At 35.0% G+C, this 24,186-nt stretch overlaps 1 protein-coding gene across 2 annotated transcripts in view; it reads right to left on the bottom strand.

Annotated features, from left to right (window-relative positions):
• LOC134793358 (uncharacterized) overlaps positions 1-20,760 on the bottom strand; it is a 42,441-nt gene extending 21,681 nt beyond the window's left edge. Inside the window, exon 1 of one of the 2 annotated variants that reach the window (XM_063764917.1) lies at positions 20,684-20,760. In XM_063764917.1, the coding sequence (XP_063620987.1) occupies positions 20,684-20,686 (3 nt within the window). In that variant the 5' untranslated portion in view covers positions 20,687-20,760. The remainder of the gene's footprint in view (positions 1-20,683) is intronic. The other variant, XM_063764916.1, reaches the window with a different exon arrangement.
• Between the last annotated feature and the right edge of the window lie 3,426 nt (positions 20,761-24,186).

The following is a 24,186-nucleotide window of genomic DNA, read 5'->3' as shown; positions in this document are numbered from 1 at the left end:
CGATTTTATTGGGTGAATGACTTCAAAAAATCTTATATGACGTTAAACCATATGGATGGGCATATTAAAAATATCAAATAGATATATGACACTATTGACATTTACATTTTTTACTACAGCTATGCTGATCTAATTAATAGATAATATCTGGGAGACCGAGCTTTGCTCGGAAAATATATAAAAACTCAAAATGCGCGTTTTCCCAGAGATAAGACCTAGCTAGATCGATTTTTCGGCCCTGAAAACCCTCATATAGCAAATTTCATCGATCTTTCATCGGTATTAGATGCATCTCAATTATTATCCTTATGCCGACCACCATCCAAAATTATAGTAGTTTGAATGTGTGTGTATGTTATTATTTATAGGCTTGAATTTAATTTGTTTGAACATTTAACGAAACAAATGAAATGCTACCAACAACAATACACAACAATATTTTTTTATTACTTTTTTTGGCAGATTTTTTTACATCTTTTCAAGCCTCTCTTTTTTGCAGTTTCTTGTACGAAAATAAATGTATTTTCTTTCTTTCTTTCTTTCTTTCAAAATGAGAGCTAATTACGGGCGTTTTATGATTTTAATAACAGGTTATAAATTAGATCTGGATTAGTTATGGATCTGATCAAAACGTGATGTCAGTGTCAAAAGCGACGTTTTTGGTCGAAGAAAAGTCACTTTTGACACTGACAGATCCGATCCATAACTTATCCAGATCTAATCCATAATCTGTTATTTAAATCAGAATACACCTGTTATCGATATTATAAAAACACTGTTATCTTTAACAAAACCTAACTTAAAAAATTAGAACGAATTCTCTCCAAAGAATAAACTAAACTTGGACCAAAAATGGCTCTATACGCATGATTTAGCATATGTACCTACACTGATGAGTTAAGTATTATGTAATAACATTGAGGTGGGTGCCCTTTGTGCAACATTGACATGGTTGTATCTTGTATGTAACTGATTTGAGTCTAAAGCCTTATCTACTGCCCACTAGGTTCGTAACTATACAGATACAAGTCGTACGTTTTGGTTAAATTCGTTACAATGTAGGATAGAATACAATTCAAGCTTATGACACTTAGTTTATATCTAGACCTTGTTTTATAATGTAGGATAAAACTGCAATTCAAGCTCATAATACTTCTATGTAAACCACGTTAGTCCAAAAAAAATGCAAAAAGTAATTCTCTATGATTATCATATGCCCCCATAAAATTTCTCGAGAATCGGTTGAGAAATGTGTTCTGCAGAGAATCGGTTGAGAATACTGAAACGCCGGACATACCGGACGGTGTTATATGGTGATAAATATAATGTAGGTACCTACGTATGGATGAGAGATTATAAAAAAAAAATATATATATATATATTTATATAATATGTATGCTAGTTTTAAGGTATTTATGTATGGGCCATTAGTTGCCTGAAATAAAGATTTTTCATTCAAAAGAGTATATACATTTTTAGAACGTATTCTTTAAAATTAAATTTCTAAATATTTGCGAAGTCCTTAACCCGCATCGGGCCAGCGTGGGGTATATAACCCATGCCCTCTCGATAAAAGGCCCAGCAGTGGGACGTATGTAGGATGCATGATCAGATTCGGCTATTTATGTGAATTAAGTAAACTTGAAATTTATTACTATTGTTTTATTTCGATGAACAACTTTCAAATAGTGTAAAAATGGTGATAACATCATTTGTGTAGGCATGAAACCTTCATAGTGTTTCGAATACTAGGCACATTGGTGGGTACATATAACTTAAACTTGAATACTATTATTGTTAACAATGCAACCTACCAAAAAATTTCGTTCATAATATTTTTTAATCAATAGGTACAGTAAATTATATTTAACCTATATAATTTCGACGACATTCCTTTTACGTCGACTTCCGAAATTAAATTGCATAAATTCATTAAGAGTTTTTTAGGCCGATTAACAAAAGTCCAATGATAATAATATATATGTTTCAGTTTATTTTATCCTGAAAAATTACCAGGTATGTGTGGAAAATCTACCACATAAATAATGTTGGTAAGAAACTCCTTGCAGGAACTAATTCAATTCAAGACAAAGTAAAGTAGCTAATAATTTCAAGAGATCCTCAACTGTCAAACTAAATAAAAATAAACAAAAACTAAACCAATATGGTAACCCCGGATTCATTTCGACATAACTACTTAAACTTAGTAGCATCCTTAAACAAATCTTCCATTTAAGTTCTATATCTTTGTCTTAGAGCTCAAAATCCAACGACCCGAAAGCTAAAATCAAATGCAAATATGTATTTTCAATGTCAACTTGTAACCAATGTCGTACAAACATCGATATGTCAAAGGTGGGACGGAAGAAAAATACGGATCTTCGATGCTGCGTCAGCGCGTTTTTGGACGTAATTTCCACGTAATAGTGTATAGTTTGCATTGGCGTTAGATTGATTTCATGGGATGGTCTATTAACATTAATTAAAGGAGACTTAGTGTGTGTTTAATCTTGACCTTAAACGTTACAAATGAATAAACTTTAGCCGTAATTTTATACATCACTTTTAAAAATCTGCATCTAAAAACTGTATCTTAGATATAGAACTATACCACAGAATTAATAACAGTACTAGGTACAGAAGACTCACTCTCTAACAAAACGCGTCTGTTACGATCAGGACAGATATGGCCGCTAGGTGGCGACAGCGCCACGCGCGGCTTATGGCTAGCCACCAAAATTGGTGTGGAACGGATGTACTTTTAGCTACCTGTAGCAAAGCGACGAAATCGCGGAGTGAGCCACGCCTGACTATAATTTATGTTTTAAACTGTAGGGCCGGTACAGACGGATTGCAACCCGACTGCAACTTGTATGGGAACTGCTCGCCGACGTTGCAGTTGGCGTGCTGGTCGCTTGCAGTTCCCATACAAATTGCAGCCGGGTTGCAGTCCGTCTGTTGCGGCCCTTAGACAAAATCCTAACTTAGGAGGTTATTTCTGAACTTACGAGGCCAATTTGAACGTACATTTTGATATAAAAATGATGTTATTTAGTTATCTGTACAATGTAGGTACATGTATTGGCGATTTGGCGCGAGCGAGACTGACGGGCGAATGATATATAACAAAATGTCACCATTTGAATGTCAAAATGTATGTTTAAGCCTTTCGTTTTGCGTGCTATAGTCCTATAGTGCCAGATCTGGAAAACGCTGGTAACCTAGCGGTAAGAGCGTGCGATTTTCAATCCGGATGTCGCGGGTTCAGGTTCAAACCCCGCCTCGTACCAATGAGTTTTTCGTAATTATTGGACGATTATATAATTAAATATATCATTTGATATTTACCAGTCGCTTTTCGGGGAAGGAAGGACTAGTTTTCCCTCTGGGTTGAAAAAATCAGATGGCAGTCACTTTCCTAAACCGTACGTACCCCAGCGTAAAGGAGATCCCAGGCCGCGTAGCCAACATGCAAATCGCTTAACGCTCCGTAGCGATCGAAACGCAACTGTCGCACTAATATGGAAGAGTGATAGAGAAACACAAAGCGTTTCGTTGTCGTAGCGATAGCGATTGTCACCTTGGCTAGGCCGGCAGGCTCCCATGCATTCGCCGTTGCGAAGAGCCTGGACAAACGCGAGTAAGCCTAGATCAGTTCAACATCTACAATAATTATTTTTTTATCTTAAAATGTGCCCTAGACCTAAAAACATCTAAATAATAAAACCTAGCGTCAGATAGCTTAATGCCTAAACGACTTTACGATAAGAAGCCTGTTTGACAACTTCTGGTCTAGGCATAAGGTCAACGTAGCGGAGAACCTAAAGTCTTACATAAGCTTTACAAACATGTTTACTTCGTCGTCTTCGTACAAACAGCAACACCCTTAACTGTCCATTGGTGGACCTTATTACTTAAGGCATAAGGTCCATCGATGGACAGTTAGTATGGGCCATGGTGCGTACAATTTTTATTCTCGTAAGGCCTATCGTTGTTATTTATTTTAATAGGGGGCAAAGTTGTTGTTTAACTCCGCGTGCTTAGATTGATACCCGAGCAAGCGAAACATTCCAATATGGCTCACTACGCTCGTCGTTTGAAAAGTGGAATCTTTAGCGTTGCGAGGGTTACAAGGCACGAGGGTTAACCCTTTACCAGGCTAAGGGATATATGTATATTTCCCACATGCGGCACTTCAAACATGTGTTCTATTTTCGATGAGTAAGACTGACATTCGATTGACATTTTTGAAGTAAAGGGTTAAACAAACTTTGCTGCCGAGTGAAACACAAAATTGTTCTCCATAAGCGAGAACAATACTTACTGTAAAACGTTACAAATTTGGACGAAAAATAAACTTGAACCAAATAATAATGGGCCCCAATAGCAGATAAAAATCAGACTTTAAAAATCGAATGATGCTTCATTTGTCGCGCCACACGCAGGCCCTCTAGATGACCAATGGCCGACCCACTCATTATGTAATGTCAGCTCGGATTTATCTCGGGCTCCTTACAAGGATCTGCGAAGAGGAATGCGTCCAAGGTGGCGATGACATCCTTGAGTTTCGCCGGTCATCGTAATTTTTAAAGAGCAAGATTATTTAATATCACTGGCCAATTCGAACGTACTCTGATATAAGAATGATATCTGAATTATATCAGTTAGTTATCGCGCGTCTCGGTCGGGCCAATACATGTACAGTACAGATAAGTACGAATGAAATATGACATCATTTAGATGTCATTCTGCACGGATATCATGGTCGCATTTTTATCACTTGTCATGTCATGCGTCACTTTCGTTTCATACTTGTTAGAACGTGACAAGCATGGTGACAGATGATAAAAATTCGAATTGAGCAATTAGTTTTCGGTTAGCGCGATAGTTACTCATGAAAAAAAACAATTCAAACAGATTATAATTATTATGTATCTAGTAACTATACTACATAAGTAAGAGCGGTATTCGACCTATCCAATTTCTTTGTCCAATGTGTATTGCGTCTCACAATTTGATTTAATGAGAAAGAGAGACGCACTGACATTGGACAGGTGGAATACCACCCTAAGTTTGAGTTGGACTAAGCTAAGTTGGCAGCGATTTTGACAGCACAGACGGTGCAAGTGTTATTTAAACGTCATAATTTCATAGATGTTTAACGTTTAACGTGCAACGTTCGGTTCGCTTTCCATACAAAAAACAATTGCGTTATATTAAGTAATTAGAATTACACACTATTACTACATAAATATGTGCGCATCTGTCTACTTTCAAATGTTTATTTGCGCTAAATTGATAGTAAAACTTTGTTTTATAAAGAAATCACGCAAAAAATTGTGGTATTGCAGTGATAAAAAATAAAACGCTTTTTTGCGTGATTTCTGTAAGTATAAAACAGTTTTAATATCAGTTTAGCGCAAATAAACACTCGAAAGTAGATAGATGCACACATATTTATGTAGTATAGTGTGTAATTACTTAAATGACATATTAAATAATAATAAAACTGTAAATATAATTTGCACGCCTGCATGCAGGTTGAATATGCTTGGACAACTTAACCATAAGATCTTACCTGTTACCATATATTCTAGCAAATAAAGATATTTTGATTTGATTTTGATTTTGATATTTTAATATAACCCAATTGTGTTTTGTATGGAAAGCGAACCACCTTAAATTTGTCAACTCTATACCATTTCGTTGTTCTAACGCGGTATTATTCACGTGGCGCCTATATGCGTTTGCGCCGCACAATAGGTCAGAGATCCTCATTTCGTCAGTAGCCATCTTCAATCAATGTCGGCCTGTCGTGTCGTCGAACTAACTTTATCGTAAGCTATCTTAATGGTTTATGTAGGTGCTATGCAAATAAATTATAAGCAGCTGGAAACAAAATCATTCGTCAGCATGATTTTTTTTCCTGTTGTGCCATTTTTATTAGATATTAAACGTAGAATAAGAGCGAGACGAGAAGGGAGCATTACTTAAGTACAGACTCGTTCTCGGCCTATCTCCGGGTCTCTCGACGAGTGCACAGCCGGCACAAATGTTGAGACCTGTCATTTCAATACAGTGTGTGTCAATGTAGTCATTTAAAAAAAAAAAATACTTTCTGTTCCTAGACTTGAAGTAAACAGTGAAAACAAATCGAAAGCAAAAGTTCTGAGCTGTAAAGAGCGGCATTTGTTTTGTTATTCAAATGGCTGCCAATCACTTTCGTAACATGCTACTGACTTGCATGCATCTTTGGTTTACCTTACTAACAAAACAGTGTACCTGTACAAATTTGTTATTTATGAGGTTTCTTGTCATTTTCAACACATATCAAATTTATAGAATACGCTTTGAATCCTCAAAGCTAAATCAACAGCCAAAGGATTCCAATTACGTCTTCATACTTGTTTAAGTCAAGCCATTAAGCCTACGCCTAACGACATCTGCGAAGCCTACTTGCCTCAAGGCTGATCAAATGTTACCAACGTCGCTTAATTTGTTAGTAATGAGGACTGAATTGATTCATTATGGCCTTCGCCGGAGGAATTCGGAGTCACCACGGTCAAGAGGGGAAGAATAAAAGTGAATAAATATAATGACACTTTTAGCGTTCACTTCAGTTCTGTTCAAGAAACGATTAGCGAATAAAATATACAAAATATAACCAGTATATTCTAATACAATCTTCGGTCAAAAAATAAATCTAGAAGTGAAGATAGTGAAACTTGGTTGTTTGATCGATGACAAACGTGTATTATTCTTAGATATCAGTGAAAGTGAGGTAGTTACTGTAAGGTCAATATGGAGAAGACAAGGGCAATAACTCTCGTATTTATATACCCTACGTATCGTATACTTCGCTTAGACACAGTCAGGGTGCATAGCCAACATGCCAATAGTTTACTCTCCGTAGCGAACGAAACGAAACTGTCACTGTCTCCTAATATGGAAGAGTGAAAGAGAGACACAAAGCGTTTCGTTGTCGTAGCGCAAAATATTGTCACCTTGGCTAGGCACCCAGGAAGGAAGTGCTTCGCTCCTTCTGCTCTACCGACCTTCTATAAGTGGAGTATGTGTAGCGCAAGAGTTAGAGGACGGTCTTACCTAAGACGGATAATTTATATCAGAAACCTTCATTTTAGAGTAGATAAGGTATTGACGTCTTTAGCATTTAATGGCCTGATTTCACAGGAATCACATGCAAAAGATTGAACGGATAAAAGTAAAAACCGGGCAAGTGCGAGTCGGACTCGCGCACGAAGGGTTCCGTACCATAATGCAAAAAAAAAAAACGAAAAAAAAGCAAAAAAAAAACGGTCACCCATCCAAGTACTGACCACTCCCGACGTAGCTTAACTTTGGTCAAAAATCACGTTTGTTGTATGGGAGCCCCATTTAAATCTTTATTTTATTCTGTTTTTAGTATTTTTTGTTATAGCGGCAACAGAAATACATCATCTGTGAAAATTTCAACTGTCTAGCTATCACGGTTTGTGAGATACAGCCTGGTGACAGACGGACGGACGGACGGACGGACGGACAGCGAAGTCTTAGTAATAGGGTCCCGTTTTACCCTTTGGGTACGGAACCCTAAAAATCGTACCTAGAAAAGGACAAGTACCACGTAGGTACTACTACAGCGACGCATATAGTAGTGCAACAGTGATTGGATATTTTGATGTCATAAAATTAAGTACTTACCGTAAAATGGGGTGAGTAGGTGCAAAACTGACAATCAAACCTCGATAATATTTTATTTTTACATATGCAAACTGAATGGTGTATATAATAAAATAAGTGTTCCGGACGTTTGTATTTTATTTTGGGTAGTTCCATTCCATAACTTTGATGATAAACAGGAGATCCCACCTCACCCCATAGTCCCTCGTATTTGGGGTGAGTTGGGTTTTCATAGAAAGGTGATTTTGGAAGATTGTTGGATCGATTTTTTATTATTATGAGTATTACTATAGCTCCATTTTAAATTGGAATACATTATTTTTGTACCAGTAGCCTTAAAATCCCATCTCACCCCCCTTTCATCGCTTCTCTCCCCATTCATAACCCAACTCTCCCCGCCAACCCTACTCACCCCATTTTACGGTAGGTAGGTATCTAATGAATCCTGCGATAATTTCAGTTAATTACACCTATCCTATTAAACTTCGTAAATTTAACACAGGTGTTTTATTATCGCAACCGAATACCAATCTCGGAAAGGTCGCCCAGAACATCCAAGAAATCGAAGAAAGTGTTGCAAAAGGCCGATTAATTGCACCTGTCAATGCAAACTCGACCTCATTCTACTCGATATAAGGCGTAAATTAATTCGGCACTTCTGAAGTCTGTAATCTCGTGATTCGTCATTACGAGATATTGCAAAATGGGACGAAAGTTTTGTGCGAGGGCCTTGGGTCGGACAGATTGCTTGGACATTTATGATACTGAATTTCCAGATATATTAATCATGATACTTCGTTATGCAATGCAATATGACCAGAATGCTTAAATGTTCGATGGTTTTCCCTCTAGTCATGTTATGGCTCCTCTACACGATGGGCCAACGTCGGCCACTCCAAGGGACGCACCCATGCGGTAGAATGAGATGGCAATATCACTTGCGCCCTCTAAAGGCTCCTCTTTACATAAATAAATGTTATGGGACAATCTGGTTAGTTCCCGATTCGCCGGATGCTAGTTTCGTCGGATTCTCATATAAGTACTCGGATTTTTTTTTTATCGATGTGGCGCGCGCACAGCTCTTGTGAGTAAGGACCCCGCTAAGGATACGGGCGAGCCTTGCTCATATGCATATCTGTCGCCAGTTTTCCCTTAGTCGCCTTATACGACACCCACGGGACGAGATGGGGTGGTGCTATTCTTTTAAGTACTCGGATTATGACTCCGGCGAATCGGTAACTAATATCATTAAAGAAGAAAGGTGGAAAGATGTGCTGGCTATGGATGAGGTCTTGATGGCTCAGATGGCAGAGCGCTGGAGTATCGATCCAGAGGCCGTGAGAGTCACACCCAAGACAGTAATTTTTCCACTTTTAAATTGATTCTAAGCTTAATATAATTACTTAAATTAAATAGTCTCACAATAAGCTCGATAAAACTTGTATTATTGGTATTAGACGATGATATTAGATAGATTTGAATAAATACTTAAATAGGAACAAAATCTGTGTTAAACACACACCCAAATGCACATTTCCAGTTTTTTATTTATTCCATAGAATTATGATCACACAAGCAGGTAGGCTACCAAATATACACCTAATTCACTTTATTAAAATTAATAAATTAATTAAAATCAGTATTGTAATAAATACAAACGAATTAAGTGTATGTGTATTTATAATAATCGGTTGAAGTACTAAACTATTTATTCTATTGAGACCGCAAATCCCATGACCTTCGATGTGTACTTGATATTTTTGCATTAATTATACCCTACATTGTTTCTCTTTTAGAAGGTTAGTATAACCGCGTAGCCAGAAACCGGAGTATTACGAAAGACAACGCTTATCGGCCTGATTCGAACTATAAGATACGTCAAAATTTTTAAAAAGATACGATACGGATCGGATATATCTGTGTCTAAAGTGACGTTTAAAAAAAATATTATAGGACATTTTTACACAAATTGACTAAGCTCCACGGTAAGCTCAAGAAGGCTTGTGTTGTGGGTACTCAGACAACGATATATATAATATATGAATTTTTAAATACATAGAAAACAACCATGACTCAGGAACAAATATCTGTATCATCATACAAATAAATGCCCTTACCAGGATTCGAACCCGGGACCATCGGCTTCATAGGCAGGGTCACTACCCACTAGGCCAGACCGGTCGTCACGTTTTTGTTAAAAGAAACGTCACTTTTGACACTGACATATCCGATCCAAGTCGTATCTTTAGCATATTTATGACGTATGTTAAAGTTCGAACCAGGCCGTAACTATGTCTTTGTTAGGGGAGCGGCGGCTGGAGCAATTCATCACTTGTGTAGCAGACTGCACTGCCTCCGTTATCAGATCATTCACACTTCACACTACAATAGGCTATTCGACAAGTTTTTATTAAGTGGGGACAATAAAATTGTAGTTTTTACATTGAATTTTACGCGTTTTAATCACGGGTAAGAGCCGCAAAAAACGCACAAATTTCCTTATATTTTCCTGGCTCCACTCCCCCTCTTAATGGTCAATCTGGTTTGTTGTGAGGATCAATGTATACGTGGGACTAATTTTATTATATTATAAGCAATACAAGTCAGAAATGAGATGCTTTGAAATCATAGGTCAAACTAACTGGCCGACTAAAAGGTACACGTTGTGAATATGTACACTGGTGGCTAAACAAATGAATACAAAACTATCGCTCGCTCCATCTCATTGTGGAAGCGTTGACATGCGTACATATTGCTTAGAGCGGGGCTACGGCATAAGCGTACAGTGATTTCGTTTAACCATGGGGTTTGTAAACCCCATTGCTCTAAGGTAGACTTCCGAGGGCTCACTGTCACAGAGAATCACCTATTTGAGCATTAACATGTGGCGCACTAGGACTTTTACCTCTTATTTAAATGAGTATCATTATTTATTCACGAATTATTCGTATCGTTATTTATTCGTACTCTGATATATGTGTATCATTATTTATTCAGCGGCGGAAAGCGCCGAAATTCTAAAACGTAACAAATATAAGAGCCTCGGTAGAGAGTACCATTTTGTACCATTTGGAGTTGAAACTCTAGGTCCATGGGGTCCCAGCGCGCATAAGTTGTTCGCAGAAATCGCGAAGCTTCTGGTTGACGTAACTGGTGACCGAAGAGCTGGCGGCTACCTCGCACAACGTATCAGCATTGCGATACAGCGAGGAAATGCCGCCAGCATCCTTGGTACAATGCCTCAAGGGCCTATTTTAGATTTAAGCTAGTTATTAATTTAGTTTAGTAGTACCACTGTATATATATTGTATGTAAATAAATGATTAAATTCACGAATTATTCGTATCGTATCGCACAATGTTTATATACAAGTAAATATTAAATATTTTTAAATTAGACTTAGGTAATGCAAATAGATTTTATAACACATATGTAAATAAAATACACGAGGACGTTATACTAGTCTTGAAACTAGTTTAACGTATTAATAATGAAGCCACTTCCTTCAATGTCATTTTAATATTAATGAGACCATCAATTTGTTTTAATTATAGTTTTTTTCTACGGATAAACAAAATTGTCAATACATAATCATAAGATTTGATATAAAGACTGGATCTGATATTTATTGACTTTAAATATGCGAAGAATAAATTTATTATGTAATACGTAAAGTATATACAGAGCATTAGATAGAGGCAACGTAAATTACGCGACTGCCCGAAAGAAGGAGTGTAGATAGATAGATAGAATACTCGTTATTGGCACACCTCAGTAAAAAGATACAAAAGAAAATTACAATTGATTAAATGTAGAGGCAGACAACAGGCGGTCTTATCGCTAAAGAGCGATCTCTTCCAGACAACCTTTGGGTAGCGGAAACAGAGAAGTACTTAATCGAAAAGGTTACATATCAGAATACCGAAAACTGATTTACCTAATGTTGAATCACCTATGCTTGATTCACCTATTTTTAAATTACCTATCAATCATTTTACCTAAACATTGACTGACCTAAGTTTATAATACCTAAGCTTAAATAACCTAATGGACGAAATACCTAATGCACGATATACCTAATGCACGTTTTACCTACTGCACGTTTCACCTAAAGCTATTGTACCTAATGCACGAATCACCTATAGCTGATATACCTAATGGACGATACACCTAAAGCTGATATACCTAATGAACGATGTACCTAAATTTGATTTATCTAATGGACGAAATACCTAAAACTGTTAAACCTATCGCACGAAATACCTAAAGTTGATATACTTCCTGCACGCATTACCTAATGTCGATATGCCTAATGCACGGAATACCTAAAGTCTATATACCTAGTACAAAATTCATATCATTTTGCCGAATGATCAAGTCGCAACTCCACCCAATAAATCGTATGATTTCCCAACCTTACAGTAGAAACTGTTTGTTTGGATAGCAACTTAAAAATACACTTTTTGAAACGCTTCTTTTTAGGTAGTAGAATGATTTCTGAAGTCTAATACAAAATTAGTTATCTTATCTTATCAAAAACTTAATTTTTGTAAGTATAAAAGTTTTACTTAGTTTGTATTTTTATTTTATTTCTAGTTTTAACTTTAGTTTTAATATTGTATATTGTATCTTTAGTTTTAGTAGATTTATGTGTACTTATTGTAATAATCCATTATTAGTTTTATAAATAAAGAGATACCATTGTAAAGATATTATATATATATATAATATTTTTGTAAGTTAGCATCATGACGATGAAATAAAAGTCGGTTTTGACACTGTTTGGTCGCAGTTAACCTAACACGCTCCTCCTCGCTTTGCTCGTCGTCGCACCTATCTCGACTCTGGCAAATGACTAGACCTTATATTATAATAAAAAATAGTAAGTCAATTGAATGATTTGGCTAAAAAAATTATACCAAATGTTGTAAGTATGTCCTAATAATATTCTACTAAACAATAATTATATTTTTGATTTTAGGTACATATTTTGTTCACTAAGTGCATCGAGTTCAGGTATTTCGTGCATTAGGTGTATCGAATTTAGGTATTTCGTTCATTAGGTATGTTAACTTTAGATAATTTGATCATTAGGTATACCGACTTTAGGTAATTCGTGCAGTAGGTATGTTAACTTTAGGCAATTCGATCATTAGGAATACCGAGTTTAGGTATTTCGTGCATTAGGTATATCAACATTAGGTGTTGCATGTATTAGGTATATTAGCTTTAGGTATTTCGAGTATTAGGTGTTACAACTTTAGGTAAATCGAGCATAGGTATTCTGAGCTTAGGTAAACCAATTGTAGGTGAAACGTGCAATAGGTAATTCGTTCATTAGGTGTTATGAGCTTAGGTTAATTGGTCATTAGGTATTTAAAAAAATAGGTGAAACGAGCATAGGTGATTCAACATTAGGTAAATCGATTTTCGGTATTCTGATATGTAACCATCGAAAAAGTAGGTGTTGCAAAGAGAACATTATGGAGCCTACGTTCACACACACAATCACATTGAATAAATATACACATATACGAAATACAAATAGACATACATAAACATACATATATATATTATATAAAATAACCGGGATATAACTAAAAATATGACAGCAACATGTCAGCCACAGAGTAGGTAACATACAAACACTAGGGGAGAGATAGATAATGTTCTTTTAGTAGTTTTTTGAAAGCAGCAAGAGATTGAGCGCGCCTAATGCCTACTGGTAAAGAGTTCCAGAGTCGGACAGCTTGAAAGGTAAAAGAAGTGTTATAAAATTTTGAAGAAGAAGACGGAACGGAAAGAAGCAGACTGCGCGACAGCCTCACAGAGTTTAAATAATTGAAACGCTCCTTCAGATAGCGAGGAGTTGCTGGAAGGAAAAGAATAGAATATATTTATAGAGTGTATTTTATGTAGTTTGATTTTAATCGCTACTATGCACTCAATATCTACTACAAAAAAAACCTATGAAGTTTACATCAAATTCATATTATTGTGTGTTACCTTTTACATTGTACTTACTTAAAAAATCTTGGCGTTGTGGTACTTATTTTATTTTACGTAAGTATGTATTTTATAATGAGTTGTTATGACTTTTCAAGAATTGCATGGATTATTTACATTTACGCGGAAACGATAAAGTCTGCTTTTGTTTATCGATATTTCAATTAATTTTCACTGTTTTAATGTTAGCTTGCGATTAATTAATTAATCAAGCCTTTTTATTTAAAATTGTACACTACCTACACCATTTTTATTTATTTGGACATTTTTATGTTATTTCTACCCAGAAACCGAGCTGTTTCAATCCTAATAGGAAAAACAAAAATTTCTTAAGATTTTTATTTCCACTTTGTTACCATTTTTCATAGACTTCGTATAACAGTGACAATGACATTGGAATGGAAGGATAAAAAATGTATGGAAATTTTAGGACACTTATACCTCGTTGCAAAAAAAGTGTACAACTTTCAATTTAAATGCCCCGAATAACCCGCTACCTCTTGTGGCTGAGACCACAGCCGTCTGAGAACCGCCGTACATTTGCAACATTCCGCGCCGCATTGTACAGCTTCTTAGGAAAAATCGTTTAGATAACACTTAGCTAACTCATTTGTCTGTATGTGGCGCAACGCCGGGCGTGTATGTATGTATGTTCGCAGGTGTTCGAACATAGCAACAACACTTTTAACTGATTGTTAATAGATCTTGTGTCTTACTAATAAGGTTTATCAATTGTGTATGGATATTTGTTTAATTTGATGATCAATGAGGCGAAACCGGCCAAGTGCGAGTTGGACTGGCCTCCGACGGTTTCGTACATACATATTTAAATTTTATTTTATTTTTTATTTTTTACAAATATAAGTTTTCAGATTATTGCCTATATTTGTAGTGTAAGACAATATTACTTGCCAAATTTCATAGTTCTAAGTCAACGGGAAGTACAGTCGCCATCAGATATATCGGAACGGCCAAAGTGCTCACAAATATCTGAACACGCCTCTATTGTCAAAGCGTTAGAGTGCGTGTTCTGATTTTGTGAACAACTTGGCCGCTCCGATATATCTGATGGCGCCTGTACCCTATAAATTTTGGTTCCCTTGAGAGTGTCGAAATATACGTTTTTTGCGGCATAAACGGCCGTATCTTTTTTTTACGTAAACATATAAGTTTGATTTTTTCACAGCTTCAAGGGGCTGTAGAGGTGTAGAGGTCTACAGCCCCTCATACTATCAGGTGAGTATAATAATAATATATGGTTTTAATTTTAACTCGATAGCTCCACGCGTTCCCGTGATAAAGGGTCTTGACAGACAGACGGACGGACAACAAAGTGTAGAATCACTTTAAAAAAATCTTCTACTTTTTCCTAATCATCACACAATATTTTTGTTACATCCTGTATATTTTAAAGTTACTTAACCATTTTCGTGCTTTTTTATCATGTCATTGGTACCAAGTTAGCAAAAGCTGAATTATTTTAAACAACCTTAATAAATTATTTACGGAAATTGTGATAACAAGTTGCATTGCATAAATTGTACAAGCATAAACCGTGCCTGCCTGTGATTTGTGTGACTTCTACTATCAATAATTGACCATCGAAAATACGTTTAAATTTAAACTTTAAAACTTTGGGATATGGTTCATAAATGGCTAAAAACATATGTAAATTACTAATCGCCGTTCAATACTTTTGCTTTTCGGTGCATCAAACTCTTACTGGAGGCCTATTCAAATAGTAATGTATTGTTATCAAACAGCTATTATTATTATGAATATGGTCTGTCAGCTGTCAACAGTGACATTTCTTGATTAATCATAATAATATGGCTGCGTTTCCAACAAAGATGTGCGAAGTTGCGTAGCGAGCAGCGAGGGATGTGTTTGTTAAGATCCAATAAAAAAATTGCCAACTAAAGCTACGCTGAGCGAGGATAGGTAGGTAAATGAAGTGATTCTATTGGTACTTAACAAACACATCCCTCTCTACGCATCCGCGCACATCTCTGGTAGAAACACAGCCTAACCGTTTGATAACAAGAAATTTCTATCTGAATACACCTCTGCTTCATCAAATCTTTGACAGATGACTTATCCTTGGTGCTAATGACTTGGATACCTGTCGTAATTGATTTAAACTTAGTCATTTTCAAATCAATTCTTGACCACTGATACTTGGAGACCTCAAGGCTCTTTGTTACGCAAATTAAAAGTCAAGCATTGATGACAACGATGTTGATGATAGTATGACGGAGGAATCTTTTAATAAGATGATATTATCATTAGAAAAGTATTTTAATTAAAATATAGTTTTTAATTGTAATTCTTGCAGTTGTTGTCATAGAGATGGCTTTTATTAATATTAATATTTACATCAGAGAAATAGAGATAATTTTGCATAAAATGCATCTATTTACTGTCGGGAAAAACCTACGATTGGTATCTATAATCATAGATTTTTCGTTATTTATTTGCTTTTTTATCGATTGTGCTATTGTTTTTTGATATTTATATCGCTTTAGATATAAAAATAAAAACATGTTTATTTATTACACGACTGCCCAAACAAAAAGAGTGTATTGTTTTCAGCGTTCATGTTTGTATGTATGTGAGTTTCTTTTTTTAAATTTTATTGCACACAAAAAAGTACAAATGGCGGACTTAATGCCTCATGGCATTCTCTACCAGTCAACCATAGGGCCAAACAGAAAAATATCATGGTGGGTGAAGTGAGAAACCTTTAAAAGCAAACAAGTAGTAATTATAAGAGATATTAATGACACAAATAATATGTAATTCATGATTTGTAATTTATATGCCTTTCCAAAAAACAGTTTTTATGGTTTTCCATGTTCACAAAAACTCTTCTTCTTTTCCTAGCCTTAATCCCATCATTTGGGGTCGGCTCTCCTATAGTAAAGAATGACACGCTAGACCGGGCCGGGGCCGGGCCGGAGCTTCCGGAGCTTCGTTTTCTATGTTAAGCACCACGTGATCACCGATCAGCCGTCATAGAAAATGACGTCTCGGACGCCTCGGCACGGGCCCGGCCCGGTCTAGCGGGAGTCATCCCTAATTCTTTGCCAAGCCTGTCTGTCCCGGGTCGTCTGGGCTGGTATTTTTGCCTTATTTAAGTCCATGTTCACAAAAACTATTCCTGAGTATATAAAAATCAATAAAATACGTATGTATATTTACATGTTTGGTATTTCCACTTGGTATCAATTAAAGTTGTCTAGATAAGGGCAGCGGCGAGTATATATCCCGCTATCGGATCAACCTTTGCCATAGCGTAAGGCTTCTTCCTATCCATCCACGTATCATGTATGATACCACAAATCCTGTATTGTGTAGGTAAGTATAATATGGCCCATAATAAATATTTTTATAATGTTGTAAAATATTTTTCTTAAATTTGTATTTATTAGAGTTTAAGTAGATAGATAGATAATATTTATTTTTCATTGAAAATTTACGTTTACAAAAAGATCGTCAAATATTAAAGGAAAAAATTGAGAAAGCAGACTTACCTATCTGCTTGTTAAAAAGATTGGTTTAGAGTTTAAGTAATTTGTTTCTAATTTATGGTATATTTAGTTAATTTATAATATACTGGACCAAAAATACTTTATTTTCAAGCTCCTACGTGGCTCTCTGATGTTGTAAACTAATATTATTCAAAATACTTGAAATCGTAGACTGCAAAACCTGAGTACCTATTTATCCCCTTATTCATAAAACTTAGCAACCCCTTCCAAACTTATGTTAAATTTTGTCTCTTACAAACAGAAATGTCAAAATAATGGATAAGGACAAATTATTAACTGTCTGTTACATTTGCCAAACGTTTATGAATAACTATGAATAGCATTAATAATTAAAATGCAAGTATTTTTGCATTTTAAAAACAAATGCAACAAATCTGCATAAATATTTATTTTTAAAACTATGTCAAGAAAACTTATAGCAGTCTAGGTAGTAGGTAGGTTCAAGGTATATTTCTCATTTCAATAACTTAATATTCATCTCATACACGTTTTTCCTAATTTTCAATATTGTCATAGAAGTAAGCACCGGCCGTGCTGACCTTTAGCCATTGCGTCACTTATGACCCGCACCTGCGAGCGCGTTCAAACTTAAAAATAAGGTGTTGATGTGATATTATTGTCAGAACATCCTTTTTACACCAATGTATAAGTAAAGATGGATAGATGTTATTATCAAATCGATTCATGTTTTGAATATTTGAATACGCTTCGATATTTATTATATTTTATCCAGTCGCTTATGGTTTAGTCTATCAGAGATTAGTTTGTTTTACAAAAAAAACATGTTGAAATCACGATTTTCTTTTATTCACTTGAAATTATTGTAAATATAATATTATACTTAATAATTTATATTAGCTAGTATTCGTTTTGCATGTATTTCATTTAGCGTGTGTTTTTCATCTCTTACAATGCAAGAGACTTTAGAGTTTAGCGGATACCCCAAAAATGTACCTATGTAGTAATACTGTAGAGCGGTCACCACGATACAGGCCTAGCCTAGTGTGGGATCACTTGAGCTATGTAGTTATGTAATTTTATCATCTTTCTTCTAATAAACAATTGTTTTATTTCTATCTTCTTTTCAAGCAAAAAGATTAGATTATAAAAAAAAGTTTTGTTATGTAAAGTATGGTTATCTAAAATCATTTTAACCGTATTGTATTTTGTTAGAATTCTTAACAGTGTGAACCTTACGTACTTAGTTTAGAATTCTGATTCTATGATTAGATTCTGAGATTGTAAACGTTTTATAGATGAAATAAAACCAGATAGGTAACATTATATTGTGATTTGCTAATAGAATACGAATTAGGTGATGTTGCATTTACTGCAATTACGTTGTTTTAGTAATAAAATAAAACACTTTATTGCACAATGCAAGTACCTACATAATACATAGATAATACAATAAACGTATACAAAGTCGAACTTATCCCTTAAAAGGTTCTCTTCCAACTAACCTTTAAGCAAGTGAGAGAGAAAATTAAGAAATGGTAGTCAAACTAAGACCAAGTAATTACCTACAATTACGTTATATTGCAAAATGTTAAATTATAATACTTAAATATATTAATTTCTATAAGGTACGTGTATGTATATTGTATTCACGTAATTTCGAATGGAAAAAACACAAAAAAAAGTGGCAAATACTTTCGAAAAGGGGCTCTTATTATAATGGAATATGAATAGGTATTTTTTAAATTATTTTCGGGATTAGGTACCCACTTTATGAAATTATCCAAATACACCTTAAATCAAAAAACATTTTTTTATAATTGTAAGTAAAGAAAGACGATACTTAATTAATTAAAAAATTCTAAAAACGATCGATACATTTGGTCGACTCTGAACTTATGTGAATATTCCACTTAAATAAATATGACCTTGACCTTATCTGTTTTTACCTGTAATACCCAATGTGGATCATCCAAAGGTCATTTATCACTTGACATTTAGTCGTTGCTAGGCTCATAAATAATTTAAAATATTTTATATAATTTATTCGGATTAATTAAAAGGACGTCTGCTTAATAGATCCGGTAAATTGAATTTGTAAGTTGTTTTTTGTCCCTTACATATTTAACTTAATTGAGTATAACGTTTGAGTTATGGATGATAATATATATTATAAGATTTGGTAACTGAATGAAGCAAGTAATGAATAATCTACATAAATGTCAGCGCATATGAACCTATTATAAAAAAGATGCCTATCTCTATGTTTCGAATTTGCGTATCTCTTTGACATAATTATTGAAAGTCATAATGTAATTATTGTCAGATTATCATTAGTCATAATTCTGAAACCGTTAACTTTTCAGGATTTTCATAAGGCTACCCTATAGATAGGTTAGGTTAGGTTAGGTTTGTTTTATTATGGCAATCCTGAAAAGTCGTTACACGTTTCTGAGAAAAACCAAATTATGACTAACGAAAACGCGGACAAACAATACATTACGACTTAAAACTTTATGGGAAACAATAGAGACCTGTCGAATTTGTCATACACTGAAAAAATCAATAGCCCAACTCATTGAGTACATCATAAAAAAAAAAACTTAAGTTAAGTAGGTATCCAAGAAATAAATTTTGCTCAATATCCTAAAACCGATTTTGTAACAGGTAACACTTTGCAAGTCACATTTTTTGTGTACAAGGAGTACCTAACAAAATATTTTTTACTGTTATGTAAACAATTCTTTCAGTGTATTTGTTAATAAATGTTATGGTTTGTCAAAAAAAGTAAGACGCTTCGTCGTAAAAGTAAGATTAAAAAACCTTAAAGAGTAAGTAACACTTTCTCAGCAACAATACTATTAAAATCTTTGTTTACAAAATTAAACAAATCTTTGTTTACAAAACTAAACACCGGCATTGATAAATCGTCTAATTGATTAAGATCACTAACTTCATGCGCACGCGCCTTCTCCATTATGTCAATTAAGTTTTTATGTCAATTACACTTAAAGTATATATATTTGTTTATACAGTTTTATTGAGTTAACAAAAGGTTATTTTAGCTACGTTTTTTCGTAAAATCAGATGTTACAAATAGGTTAATTATAAATTATGTCATATGTGGCGCTAAGGAAAAGGATCCGGGCAAATAAAACATTTTATGACTAAGATTACAATTAGATTTCATATTATGGATGGTTTGGATATTTTCACTCAACTTTTAAGAAAGTTATAAATCCTAGATTTAATTTGACATTTCTAATTTCTACAATTTTTCAATCTATAATTTATTATTAAATGATTTATAAGTAAGTAATAAACGCTTTATTGTTCTAAACTTTATTTTTGCTCAACTACATTTTGTCATCCTTCCTACAAGTCCTAAATGTATTTTTGACATTTCCTATAATTTTTTAATCCTTAATTTGTATAAAAAAATCCCTTACAAATAAGTAAGTCTACTGATAAGCTTTCATCGGACTCACCATATTTCTGTCTGTGTTCCACTCACTGCATCTCACACGGCACTACGCGGCGAAGACGCGGCACTTGTGACCTGCGCGCGCGGACGGCTCGCTATATAGCATCGGATATACAGCCTGAAAGCCGAAGCAGACTCTTCAATGGTGCGTTATCCTGAAAACGATTAAACATTCATACCTGAAATATCACAATAGACGGTGCAGGTCGGGGTTTAGGCAGATCGAAAAGGAGATGGCGGGACGACTTGGACGCATTCTACCCCAAATGGTATAAAATGCCGCTGACAGGGTCGAGTGGAGAAAACGAGGGGAGGCCTTTGCCCAGCAGTGGGACACCAAAGTAGGCTAACAAAAATAAAAACCTGAAATATAAAAACCACCCGTATTATATGTGAATTAATCTCACACTAGCTTTATATTACTCACAATTGTTGTTACTTTTGTCATCCTGTAAGATTTCTTTCATGTGATATTTATATCCGATATCAGGTGTATTTCTAATATGTTCATACGACCAGCTGACGGTCTTCCCACCGCGAAACAACCGGCTGACGTTTTTTTCATTCATAATAGCATCTAAATTATCATCTGACAAAGTATCAACCGATGGGGAGGCGATGACTGACGATATATACATGCTCCTGGCTCGCGGTTCAGGACTGTTGGTTGATGTGCAATCGAGTTTACATTCTTTTTCAAGCCAACTTTAACAAAAATATATTAATAATAATATAAAGTCGTGTACCTAAATATATTTTTGGAACGTTGGCTCGTAAAGATGTTTGTGAACTCTTCCGTACAACTAAGCGCCACTTTCTAGTCAAGATTTAGGTCATCTATTGCCACATTTCCGAGCAGTAGCGTGAAAATTATTTAATGTTTTATGAATAACGGGGTCTTTTCATTGTCAATAGTAAATTTTTTAAAGAACATATCATATTCTTAAAACACGCTACATTTCGCGAACGCATCCTAATAAGATTTTTTATGCGGGCCTAAAATTAAATTAAAAACAAAATTTATAATTAATTAGCTGTAACTTTGACTTTAGGTAGTTTATTGGTAGGCCAATTTATCAATTTACGGCCGGTAAAATGTGATGTAACAACACGAGATCCGTGTGAATGACTTTTTAATCATCTGATAAAATAGTCTAATTATTTGTGGAGTTTTCGAAACTTAATACCTTTTCTTAAAACTCTCAGGCCCCGTAGACAACATGTCAATCGCTAACGCTCCGTAGCGAACGAAACGCAACTATCACTGTCACACTAATATGGAGAAGTGATAGAGATACACAAAGCGATTCGATAGCGAAGCGCAAGCAATTGTCACCTTGGCTAGGCGGGCAGGTCTGACTATTCAGATATATGAAACTGTTTAGAATACAATATATGTAGAATAATAATAAGAATATACTTTACAGAAAGAGCTTTACATTTCTTATAATGTGTGTGATGGCCTAAAACTGTGGGTGGGTGGGTTTGTACCGTTTTGAGTAGAAAAAAATCGGTTGTCTATTGTTTGTCCGAAAATTATATAAAATAATACTCATATGCCCGAATTTTATTTGCCCGAATTTCATTTGCCCGAATTGTTTGTTTACCATAAAAATGATGTGACATACTCTTTGTTTACCTGATTATTAGATTCCAGAACGTACGAGTGCCATACGTGTTGTTGTCCATATTATTAATTGTAATAATTAATATTATTTAATAGAATATTTAAACCTCACCTAACCCACTTTTCTAGTAGTATTTCTTTTCTGTAAGGGTCGCAGTTCAAACCTAACCTAACCCATTTTTCTAGTAGCATTTGGTTTTTGTAAGGGTCGCAATTCAAACCTAACCTAACCTACTTTTCTAGTAGCATTTATTTTCTGTGTGGGGTGCAGTCCAAACCTAACCTAACCCACTTTTCCAATAGCATTTCTTTTCTGTAAGGGTCGCAGTTCAAACCTAACCTAGCCCACTTTTCCAGTAGCATTACTTTTCTGTAAGGGTCGCAGTTCAAACCTAACCTAACCCATTTTTCTAGTAGCATTTGGTTTCTGTAAAAAAAATATATTATGGCTAGTGTTATTATGGCTTACAATGATGATGACAAATGATATTATTGAAATTGATTTTATGGGAAACAAAGTTTCTAGCACGTGACTAATATAGTAAACAATAAGTATTGCATATGTAATTATGGGAAACAATATAATGGCTGTTGACTATTATGGCAAATGAAATAATGGCAAATGAAATTCTGGCAAGTGGGTGTATACCAAAAAAATCGTTCTAAACAAAAAACAAAACAGTGACTGAAAGCGGCGATCAGGAGCCCTGTAGCTGCCGGCCTAGCCTAGGTGACAATCGATTGCGCTACGACAACGAAACGCTTTGTGTCTCTCTATCATTCTTCCATTCCATAAGTATTAGTGTAACAGTAGGTAACAGTTGCGTTTTTTTCTAGTGAAGTCGTAGTAGTATACGTCTGCGTCTTCATTAATCTCATCGAGTTAACACAGCAATCAAATGTAATTCGACACGGTCTTCAATCAATATGATTATGATCCTCCTTAAACCATTACCTACAAATAGCTTACAAATTCGACGCACAAGCACCCATTGTTTCCGATGCCACCCACCTTCCAAAAACGATAAATAAATATCCTTACCGCTCCCGTGTCAAGGTCTAGAATAAAATGACCATTTTACGAGCGCTGTTGTCAGTTCATTCGTAAAATTAAAGAAAATGTCCAATATATTCATTAGTTGGTTTATGGAAATTAAATCTTTGACTCATATGAGTTTGAAGGTTTAAATACGGAAGGATGCAGCTAAAGGTCGCCCAGTGATGACTTTTTCATGTTTCCCCTTAAAACTTAATTCTGGGCTTTTCCCGCCTAATCACAATCAGCGGATTTGTAATTGTCTATTGGTAACTGATCAATATTGGTTACTGATGAATATTTTGTCAGAAGCCCCAAATCAGACTAGAAACTGTTCTTTTCAGCCCATTATTTACAGTTTAAAAATACTTTCCTATAATGCCAAACTCACAATAGGTACTTAGATGTAAAAAAAGTAATTAGGTACCTAAGTTTTACTTAAAACTGTTCTTTATTTATATATTGTTTATCTAGAAGAAAACGACAAAATAAGACTGATAAGATATTTAAAACCTAAATAGCCAATTGTGTAGCTTTTAACTTCAAACCCGGGTAAATCCATTCGACCCTCTCAGCAAATATCTACCCTATTACCTTTTCTTAATACCAATATCGCATAATCTGACAGATGGATTTACCCGAGTTTGAAGTTAATGGACTCAATTTGTGTTTTTTTATTCCAACATACGTACGACGATCTTGACGCCGACGCGACACGATAAAAACTTGTCGCTTCGATCGAGCCGCGTGATTTTATCACTGCGTTACGTAGCTACATAATTGCAGACCATGAGAAATGGGTTAGTTCTTATGTCAAATATACAAATTAGTGGGATTAGATTGG

This window comes from Cydia splendana, chromosome 9 (genome assembly GCF_910591565.1).
Source record: "Cydia splendana chromosome 9, ilCydSple1.2, whole genome shotgun sequence".
NCBI classification, from domain to species: Eukaryota; Metazoa; Arthropoda; class Insecta; order Lepidoptera; family Tortricidae; genus Cydia; species Cydia splendana.
The sequence above is the reverse complement of the archived record's forward strand: the minus strand, read 5'-3'. Positions and strand labels throughout refer to the sequence as shown.